The sequence below is a fragment of the Xiphias gladius genome, chromosome 7 (assembly GCF_016859285.1).
Source record: "Xiphias gladius isolate SHS-SW01 ecotype Sanya breed wild chromosome 7, ASM1685928v1, whole genome shotgun sequence".
Lineage (NCBI taxonomy): Eukaryota > Metazoa > Chordata > Actinopteri > Istiophoriformes > Xiphiidae > Xiphias > Xiphias gladius.
The window spans coordinates 26,432,414-26,443,267 of NC_053406.1; the positions used below are offsets into that span (position 1 = coordinate 26,432,414).

Genomic DNA, 10,854 nt, shown 5'->3' on the forward strand with positions numbered 1-10,854 from the left:
GTTTTTAGGGTTTGATTAGTTCTGGGTTTTTGTCATTCTGTATGTGGTCAACGGGGGAGATGGAAAGATTTTCATGTTTACAACTTGTGAGAGTTCAGCTCATCAGACAGTTGTATAACTGCCTGGGTGGTTGTGTGAGAGCTCATATAGTGAATCCCGAAACATTGAATCTGGCTTTAATTATTTTAAATGGCTGACATTACAAACAGTTGTAATTACGACTTGGATATTGTCGTGAAGGGTTTGAAGTCAGAAACTGGTAATTATGGTGCCTTTTTTTAACCTTTTTTACTGTTTACTTTAAAAATTGGCATCTTTACATGTGGAGACACTGTTCATTAATTCCACTTTACTCAGCTTAATGCCACTAAAAACTATACTGTATTTGTACTTGTGTCTGTTCCCACAGTGTAGTCTGAGGAAACACAGTCTTACAGTATGTTCAGGATTGGAAATGCTGACCTAAACTTTTCACCCCCTCTCTCTGTGGAGCAGAAGAGACTCAAAGGGTCTCACAGGAGGCTCAGATGGAAAGTGACAGCAGGATTTTGCTGAGGGTCGAAGTCAGTCAGAGAGTGGGGAGGTAAATCTGGGAGAACAGAAGTCAGTACGCTGTCCTCTTCCGTATAGTAAAATCCTGTATGTATATATATGTGTGTGTGTGTGTGTGTGTTCAGAAACAGGTCAGCAGAGGGGTGTAGACGTCCAGTTTGGTTTCTGTTTACTGGGATCCAGTTTCACCATCAGGAAACGAGGGGAAAGTAAGACACACACCTAGTCTGTGACACTTTGTTTTCCCCGGGGAACAGTAAAGTCACATCTTACGTTACGTAACAGACCTCTGCTCCGACAGCTGCTGATAAAATCATGATTTAATAATCACAACGTCGTCTATCGGAATCAATATGAACTAGGTTAATAACAGCTGTGCTGTGTGTTCACGTAGGATGGCATTTCACCTGATGGGTCACAGAGACAGTTAGAGACGTCTTCTTAACTTCAGCAGTGGGGGAAGGACTCAGATTGAGGCTGATCACCAACCAGCTCCCTAGGACCCAAAGCCCCAGTTTCATCCACCTCCACTGGTTTCGGTCATTTGATTATTTAGAGATGTGTTACATTTTCTGTACCACTATGGTGCAATATCCACAACAGTGGGTCCTGCATTCTTAGCTCATGATCTGGCCCCTGTTTTGTGGGGGGACCTTATGAATCTTTAGTTTTAAGACCTTGTTACATTGTCCAAATAAAGCTGTGTTAACCAAATTACCACAAACTATGAAGTACTGTTCCAGCTCTGGAGGTCTGGTTGAATTGGATTTCATGGGAACATGGAGGCGGCAGGGTTCACATTCAGAGGGGTGCAGGTGGGGGTCAGTGGCAGCCTACAGCCATGATTCAGCTCCTTTACCTTTACTGAACTAATGTAAGAACACTCTGTTATAAGTAAAAGCACTGTATTCAAAATCCTATGTATATAAAGCACAGAAGTACTTAAAGTATCACAGTAAAAGTACTTCATTGTGCAGTGACCTGTCTCCTGTGACTGATCTCTGATTCTCTTTGACATGATCAGATCATTGATCTTGAGTCACGGAGGCTTCAGCAGCATTTTACTGTTGGAGCTGCTCCAGGTGGAGCTGCTTTTAACTACGTCATAGACAGGGAGAGAGTTTAGTCCACTGGTTCCCAACTGGGGGTCGGGCCCCTCCAGGGGGTCACCAGGTGAATCTGAGGGGTGGTCAGATGATTCATGGGAGAGGGAAGTTTTTTGGATTATTTAAATGAAATAATTTGAGTTTAGGGTGGAAATGTCCCAGCTGCACTTGTAACGGTTTACAAGACATAAAGGGAGAGAACCTCTGGTTGAATCTGTGTTGTAATGCATTGTATTTTATAAACCCATCACAGTTTAATGTTAAAATCTTATTCTGAAAAGTAACTAACTGCAGTTGTCAGATAAATGTAGTGCGGTAAAAGTACAATATCTCTATCTGAACTATGGTGAAGTAAAAGTATATCGTAGCAGAAAATGGAAGTAGTCAAGTAAAGTACAAGTACCACAGAATTGTATTTAAGTACAGTACTGGAGTAAATGTAACCAGTTACTTTCCAGCAGTAATGTGAGTTGTGTTTTGCATCATGTGCAGTGTGGTTGTGTTTTTTCCGTGAGTCTGTCAGTCTGTGATCTCTGTAACCTAAGTAACACACAGACACTGTTCACTGATTCTCACTCTCTCTTTCTTAACACACACGGACACACATACATATACATAGTGTGTCTCATTGTCTCTCTTTCTTCAGGTCAGTGTTGTTTATCAATCTTCAAAGTTTTTTCCTGCAGCTGAATACATACCTCCTTTCCCTTCACATACACTGGCTTTTTTGTGTGGGGGTATGTCCTGGGAAACTGCTCTTAACTCTCAGGGTCAGTTCCATCATTTTCAGTGATACAACCAAAAACAATGCCATAATCTAAGAAACCAACAGGTCCGAGTTGCAGTTACTTTCACATCACGTTGAAATGATGTTTCATTTCAACAAGACAGCAGTGCAATAGATCATATTTTTCACATTTCACATAAGCCGCATGAATTGAGACATGAGGTCTGTGGAGCTTCTCTGCTGGTTCTGTAACTAAACAAGGGTCAGGTGTACTACATGACCATACCGCTCCACAGGTGACCTACATCAATCCTCCCATCCTAATTCCCAGGACTCCGCACTAATAAAGTTCCACCTATAGACTGTTTCTTTGTGCAGGATCCGGTGACAGCCTTCAGTCAGCCCAGCTGGATCATCCATACAAAGAGGGATTACAGTTACAGCTGTGCATTATCAGGACACCCTCTGAAGTCCTAACCATGTCACCTTACACATGAAAGAGATGCTCTACTTTGGGAATAAAACCCAGTGGGATCCTCCTCAGGACACAGTTCAATTCCACATACAGAATATTCACAGGACTCACAATTTACTGTTGAGCTGAGGTTTATTAAACTAGAACATTTATTAACTAATGTGCTGTGTCTCCATCGTGGAGAAATACTGTAGAGTTGTTCAGAAATAATATAAGTGAGAGAGGTGTCTCCATATATAAAACATAATGACATTATTATGAAACATTAATGAATGTCAACACCATTCTTTGGCCTCTACCATATCCAATGATCGAAGGACCAGGCAGGCTGTGTTCAGATGGTTAGGTTAGTTTCACCAGAGATTTAATATACTACCAGGTACTCGCCCTGTTTAATCTTGGAAGTGGTTTCTGTGCAACATGTCTTTCTCCTCGCAGCTGTGGACAGATTGACTACATTATCACCACGTCCACATAAACTTCTCTAATCTCTATCACACAGCTCATTCTCCTCTGTCCATCTGTATTCTCAGTTTGTTTCACAGAGTCACATTTTCTTTATCCAAATATATAACAGCATAAGTTTCTCTATATTGTTTAAGTCTTTACCCTCACCATGGGTTTCTGTTTTTAAAATCTGAAATGATTAATATGAAATAACTGTGCATAATAAAGTCTTTCTCAACCTCAGGGGAGGGAGGATATCTGTAAAAAGAGGAGGGGGGGTGATGAATCGTCTGACTCTAATATAACTAGTTGCAACAGTGGTGGCTTTGTTCAGAAACAAAACCTTATACATTTATATATATTATTATTATTGTGATTATTAATCTTATTATTGTTCAATATATTTCTCTCTAATTGTATGTAACTACAGCACATGACGTATACCCCCAATTGTCACTTTCACCTAACCCCAGACTTAAATTTGATGGCTTCTGGTCTAGTGCTGCTGTTGTTTGATGGGGTGGGGGTAACCCGAGCTGATCTGACACAGAACAAGTGTTTTTCCACAGGAAGTAAAAGTAAACAGCTGATTGGTGATGAAGTGTTGGACGTGTCTCTTTCTGTTTGTACGAATCCTCGCTATGATATTTAAAACCGATCCAGACACAAAGATCAGAGGATCATGGTTCTGAGGACAGAAGGGTCTCTGTGATGTACAGGCTGTAAAAGCCTTTGTGATTTGTGTAACTTAACTTGACCTGAATACTGTCTGTTCAGATCTTGTTGTGTAGAAAGTATTAGCACCACTGATGAATCTCCCTGACAAAAAGAGAGGGTGTCTTTTAGCTGCTTCATGATAAAAGCCTCCCAGGAAATGTCTGATATCTCAAATTCCAATCAGGACCACAGGAATTAGACTAAACTCCAGACCACCAGATTCAGGTAGAAGCCACAGATGGACTGTCAGAAATGATGACACATATAAATGAACAGTTAACTAAAAAATGTATTTGGAAACACCTAAAAATAATAATATTTTAAAAATTGGCATCAATCTACACTGTTTACACTGTAAGGACCTGGAATCAGAATTTGACTCCAGTATCCGTGGATCCTGTTTATAGCCTGGTCCATTGGAAATGCATGTGATCAGAACTAGACCAAATCATAAATGCAGAGAGACGACAGTTATCAGAACAGATTCCAGCAGGGAGACCAGGTTACTTTTTCAGTATTTTACCTACAAGGGAGTAAACGTAGGACAGGAAGTGTTGTGTAAAACTTTTGTCCACGTCTGAGAATGACGATGATGATGAAGGTTAGCCAGTGTGTAATGTTCATGTGTCAATGATTAACTGTGATGCTGAAAAGTAAAACAGTAAGAAAACACACAGACATGTTGAAAATGATATTCATCCTGTGAACTTTGTGTGTCTGTGTCTTGTGATGCGACACCTGTGTGTATTATTGTAATGAGGTCAGATTATGCAGTAAAGACACAAAAACACAGGCCTACTTCCTACTCAACAAAGATACACACAAACACACACACACACGGACACTTACCTGTGTGTGGGTGGGGCAGTAGTTATTTAGGTGGGTGGAGTCAGGTGTTTTATTAGCAGCTGTGAGTCTGACAGGTAAGATCAGCTGCAAGTAAGAGCAGAGACTTCAGACAGATCGAGGGATTGACGGTTCGGTGAGTGACGCACCTGAGAAGTGAGAAATCTTTTGAAAAACAGCTTTTAAATAAAATGTAAAAGATATAATATGAATGATAAAATTGAAAAAAAATTGAATTGAATTGTTTTTATTGGTAAAATTTAGAAAGACTGAATGAAAAATATGTGTAAAAAAGGGAAAATTATTTTAAAAAACGGTGACCACAAAAAAGATTTGAGATAAAAAAAAATCAGATTCATAAATATGAGCAAATCGAAATTTGAATATGTTTTTACATATTTATTATGATATATTTATTACCACAATGTATTATAAGAATGTGTTTCATATACAAATGAGCTGTAATAATAGTATAATAATAATAATATTATAAATAATGTATTAAATTTGTGGAAAGAGTGGAAAAAACAGATGTTATAAATATCTTGTAAATATAAATAACATTGTTATGATTGTTTAAATTCATCATCCTACCATGTTTATCAGAATGATAAAATCATAATTAATATTAGAGTATACCAATATTTTTAATTCTTCAGACATCAACATTAACCTCTTACATGAAAATTTCCCCAGTGGAATATCTTTTAATTTCCATTAGGCTGATTGGAATTACCTCAACTATATTATTGTATTTATCTTTATAATCGATTGATTATAACTGAAATGCTGAAATATTTCAAGCTGGTGTACACCAGAAGTGTCTTTTTTCCCCTTTGGGGCTGTGTAGAAATGTTACTCAACTTGATAAAAATTAAATTAGTTGTAGTTACCCTTCAGAACAGCTGTAAATGCAGTAAAACTGTTGTAAACATATTCTGTTATTTTAATTAAAACTTCACCTGTTTTGGTTGACTTTATTATTATAATGCACCTTAAAGACACCAAATATTTAATATATTTTATATATATTTCAAAATTTGTCTAACATTAAGTCAATTTTTAAATAAGATTATTTACCTTTAATGGAGTGATGCAACAAACAGCGCATTATCTTGTGTTTAAAATATTTCATTCTATCAGTAAACATATATGCAAAATTATTAGTGTGAAAAACATATTTTCATTTCTGTTTTATAACCATAGTGTGTTCTAGTCTCTGAGCTGTTAGGTTTTGAAACCAGGACAAAGTTTCTGTGGATTTTGAACAAACTGAAAAACATCGCACGATGATGATGATGATGATGATTCTTTGACCTGCAATAAGCTGAATGAGTTGACATTCACACAACTGAGCAGAATTCAATGTAATGTAGGTGGTTGGAAGATGATCAACAAGATTGGGAGTTAATGACTTAAACATGTAAACCAGCGGTATGGGCCTTTAAAACAGTCTGAAAAAGAGTTTTCCTACAGGAGCCATAAAACCCGCTTACGTCTCTCTGCAGATCATGCCGACCTTTCCTCTTCACTTCATGTTGATGGTGGTTTCCCTCCCCATTTTCATGGCGATGCCTGAGCCCCTCTCCCCAGATGGTTGGGAGCCCCCCCTCCACCCTCCTCCTACACCCCCCTACCCACCCATGGACGGCCCTGGACGTAGTTTTTATCCCATTGGAGACAACCTGACGGAGCCACCTGCCGGGGCCCTGGAGGCATACTGCCAGATGTTGCTGCAGGCCCCGGTCCCTGTCCATCCAGACCAGATCCCCTGGTTCTGTCTCTGCACACACTGCCAGAGCACCCAGGGGCCCAAAGGAGACCGCGGAGACAGGGGACTACCAGGTAAAGACAAAATAATACACGTCTGCAGATACAGTGGGGTTCTCTGATGTGTGGATCAGAAAGCACTTTGGATAAAAGCACTACAGCTATAAAGTATGCTATAAGTATACTATAGAATGACATTCAATACAAACTGTAAACCATCCAGCATTAAACATGATCTCTTCCTCACCACTGACTGGAGGTCTTTGATCCTGTAATACAGATTCTGGTCACCAGTGACAGCACCTTTCTCAGTCAGAGTAAATTATGTTTATTACATTAGTTCAGGGATTGAGATTGTTAAAGTTCAAGGAGTTGGTTCTACACCCAAACTGTGATATGAAGTATGACAGTCATGGACCAGCACCAGAAGATGCATCAATGAAACTAGGCAGTTCTATTCAGCCTTATACCTGTAAAGTACCTTCAGTCCAGAAGCAGCAGCACTGAGCTCTTTGCTGCTGAACACTCGGTTGAGGAAGAAATGTTACAAGTGTTGATCTTTGGTTTCGATTTTTGGTTTGTATTGACTTTCGAGCTTTGGCAGTTTTGGTATTTTTTTCTTTATACCTGATCCTGATACAGGACTAGTATCGATTGTGATGGTTTGGGATCAGCACTTTGTTGACCTTATTGTCTGTCTTAATGAAATAAATAATCATTTACAGGAATATGAGATAAAAACTATGTACTTACATACACAGAAGCAGTACAAAAATACTCATCAGAGTTCATATATCTCTTTCTCTTTCCCTTTCTCCTGTCAGGTAGGCCAGGTAGTCCTGGAAGAAGGGGGTTGACAGGGTTCAGAGGCCCTCCAGGTTTTGTGGGTAGACCAGGGGTCAAAGGTAAATGGTTTCCTGATTCCACATTGCACTTTTGCTTCCACTGTTTCTACTGCAAACATCACTTCAACTGTTGCTATTGTTGCTCATGCTCCTGATTTGTGTTGGTGTGTTCGACCCTCAGGGCAGAAGGGAGATGAGGGTGAGAAGGGACAGCGAGGACCCCCAGGACTGGTGGGACCCAAAGGAGATGGAGGCTTCAAAGGTGAGGCGAGTACTTTATTTTTACTGGCTCCTCAGCTTCAGGTTCTGTTCCTGACCTAGTGTTTGTCGACCTGCAGGTGACAAAGGTGATCAAGGTCTGGAGGGTCGCCCAGGGGATCAGGGTCCTAAAGGAGATGATGGAGTCTGTCCAGATACCTGTGAGTCCAGCCAGGGCCCCCCAGGAACCACAGGTCTACCTGGCCCTGCAGGACCCAGAGGTCTGCCTGGTACCCCAGGGCTGCCAGGGCCCAAAGGTGCTAAAGGTGATGTCGGTGATCTGGGTCGCCCTGGTGTCCCAGGATCTATGGGTGAGAAGGGAGAACCAGGGCCCCAGGGGGAGTGTAACTGTACAGACGGAGTAGATGGGAGTCCAGGACAGAAGGGGGACAAGGGAGACAAAGGAGACCAGGGACAGGTAGGGTCTGCAGGGCAGAGGGGGCTACAGGGGGATAAGGGAGACCTGGGGCCCATTGGGATAATGGGTCCTCCTGGTCCCTGCATGCCCAGTATCCAGTCAGCCTTCGCTGCAGGGCTGACATCCAGTTACCCCCCGCCCAACACCCCTGTGGTCTTCTCCTATGTTCTCTACAACATCCAGGGAAGTTACAACCCCACTTCTGGACTCTATACCGCTCCCATCAATGGCACCTACGTCTTCAGCTACCACCTCACCATCCATGAAAGGGTCCTCAAAGTGGGCCTCTTTCATAATTTCAAGCCGGTTGTTAAAACCACAGACCCAAAAGTGTTAGGGACCACCTCGCATTCAGTCATCCTTCACCTGGCCCGAGGAGACAGAGTGTGGATTCAGGTGAAGGATTTGGTCACTAATGGCATGTATGCAGGTACTGAGGCCAGCAGCACCTTCTCTGGCTTCTTGCTCCATCCAGATACATGTGATGTGGCCTTAGTAAGAGCCCCCATGGCCCCAATGATCCTACCTGAGGGCGGATACGGCTGGGGTGACTTACCTGAGCTCAGCACTGCCAAACCCCCCACTTCCCCTGCTGGTGGAGGATCAAACTAAATTATCAATAAATGACCTTTGGTTGCCCGTAGAAGGTGCAAAACAAATTATGTTTGACCACCATAACACGCTCTTCTTAAAAACATATTACACCAATCAAACAACAGACATACAACCTGAGAAGTAGATCAGCCCAGACCACCAAAAGATGAGTGAATGGAGTAACAATATCAGACTACAGATGGGTGACAAATTAAAGGAAAACCTGAAAAATTAATGGAGAAGCCGATTGACAATGCCCCCAGCCACAGGGCAAGAGGGGTCACTGAATGGCTTACGAGTATGAAAATGATGTGAATCATATGCTGTGGCCTTCGCAGTCACCACATCTCAACCCAGCTGCACATCTATGGGAGATTTTGGACCGACATGTGAGGCAGCACTCTCCTCCACCATCAAAACACCAAATGAGGAAATATCTTTTGGAAGAATGATGTTCATCCCTCCAGGAGAGTCCAGAGACTAGGAGAATAACTGCCATGGAGCACTAAAAGTGTTCTGGAACCTTTTGGTGGCACGACACCTTACTAAGACACTTTATGATTGTTTTTCCTTTAAGTTGTCACCTATCTGTAACTCAGCAGTAGATTGTTTAGAAAAACCAAACAACAGACTTTATCCCTGAATATAAAACTGATCCAAACAGAGAAAAGTTCCTTTTCCTAAAAGATGACTCACCCACAAACTAAAAGAAGGGCTGACATCAGAACTTAGAATCCTTTCACATGGATGCAGAGAACCCATGTTTACTCTGATGTCCAAGTGTCAGTTTAAGTTATGATGATGAAGGTCCAAGCACTTGTATGAATGAGCACAGGTAACGCTGCGGAGCTCAGTCTGCTTCAAATAGACTAGTTTGTACAGTGTCAATAAACTACTACTACTACATCTACAGTCACTTTGTTCCTGTCCTGAATGTCCACAACACAGACAGAGATGCTTTTAGATCATCTGACAGTTTGTTTGAAGCACACGAGGCTTTGCCCTCTTCATTTTGTCATGGAGTTTTGATTGTTGACCGCATGAAAAAGAAACCAGCATGTCTGAGCGTGATAACCTGAGACAACTGTCAATCATATATCTACATTATATTTTCTAATTGAAGCAACAGTTTTCCTAAAAAAAACTGGGACCATTAACCACTGAGAGCAGAAAGTCTTGTGGAAAAAACATATCAAGTTTCTATCTCTGCAGACACCGTGTCTGTGCTCAGTGTTCTCAACAGTTACTGTTTACATACTCGTGCTCTTGTCTTTGCGGTGGTGGATGGTGTTGTTTCTGAAAGAGGTGTAATAAGAAGAGGTAGGTTCGGGGATAGCTGCACACTTTTGGTGAAGGGGCAGACTGCGATGCTTCAGATTTCAGGAGGAATGCAGCAGGTTTGTTTCTGCAGTTACTGAATTGCAGAGGTTTGCAGAAGTAAGCATGAGATTCCGAACGCGATGCAGAGACCAGGCCTCATTTATTGGCCCCAACATTAAGACATGGTGGTTTCTGCTGGGTTCAGATTAAAAAAGGTTGCTGGTGTGCTAATATGATGTGAGGGCCCATTAAAACATTTCAAATCATGTAAACCCATTTTTAAAATCTGGTCTCCTTCACTTATTTTGATTACAGCCATTCTATAACCCAGTCGCTACACTGGAATCATCTAGGGATCTGTAGTTGTGTAAAGCCATATGAACATTAAACTCCTTGATCGACCAAGACTCGTGTCAATGTCCTTTTTAACGGAGATGAAAACCATGCCTACCAATTAAATTAGCTTCAGCTGAAATGTCTGCGTTTTGACTTTTTGAATCTGTTTACTGCTGAAAACATGTATCTTATTTTATTTTAGACAGGTTAATTTTTATGGTTCTCACTGTCTCAGTATTGTGGCGTTTTTGTTTTTGCCTCTTATTTTGTCCTTTCAGATGAATTTTCTTTGTATTTCCAGTAATTACATTAGAATCATTCAGTGTCCTGGTTCATTTTATGTCTAATAGAGAATGAGCTGTTTAATACATGAACCTGTCCCCCTGCTGTAAAAACAACCAGTGGTGTTAGTGAGACTGTGTGTTTTTCAGTAGGTGCGAATC

General features: G+C 41.2%; 1 protein-coding gene across 1 annotated transcript; it reads left to right on the top strand.

Annotated features, from left to right (window-relative positions):
- Positions 1–6,441: 6,441 nt before the first annotated feature.
- Positions 6,442–8,773, top strand: LOC120792248 (inner ear-specific collagen). The gene is made up of 4 exons (XM_040131320.1): positions 6,442–6,715; positions 7,465–7,545; positions 7,667–7,747; positions 7,824–8,773. Exons 1-4 carry the CDS (start codon positions 6,442–6,444, stop codon positions 8,771–8,773), a joined length of 1,386 nt encoding a protein of 461 aa, XP_039987254.1.
- Positions 8,774–10,854: the final 2,081 nt, after the last annotated feature.

Coding starts and splice junctions, on each gene's coding strand:
- LOC120792248 (XM_040131320.1), top strand. CDS start 6,442: ATGCCTGAGCCCCTCTCCCCAGATGGTTGGGAGCCCCCCCTCCACCCT. Junction 6,716..7,464: donor CGGAGACAGGGGACTACCAG/GTAAAGACAAAA, acceptor TTCTCCTGTCAG/GTAGGCCAGGTAGTCCTGGA. Junction 7,546..7,666: donor GGGTAGACCAGGGGTCAAAG/GTAAATGGTTTC, acceptor TTCGACCCTCAG/GGCAGAAGGGAGATGAGGGT.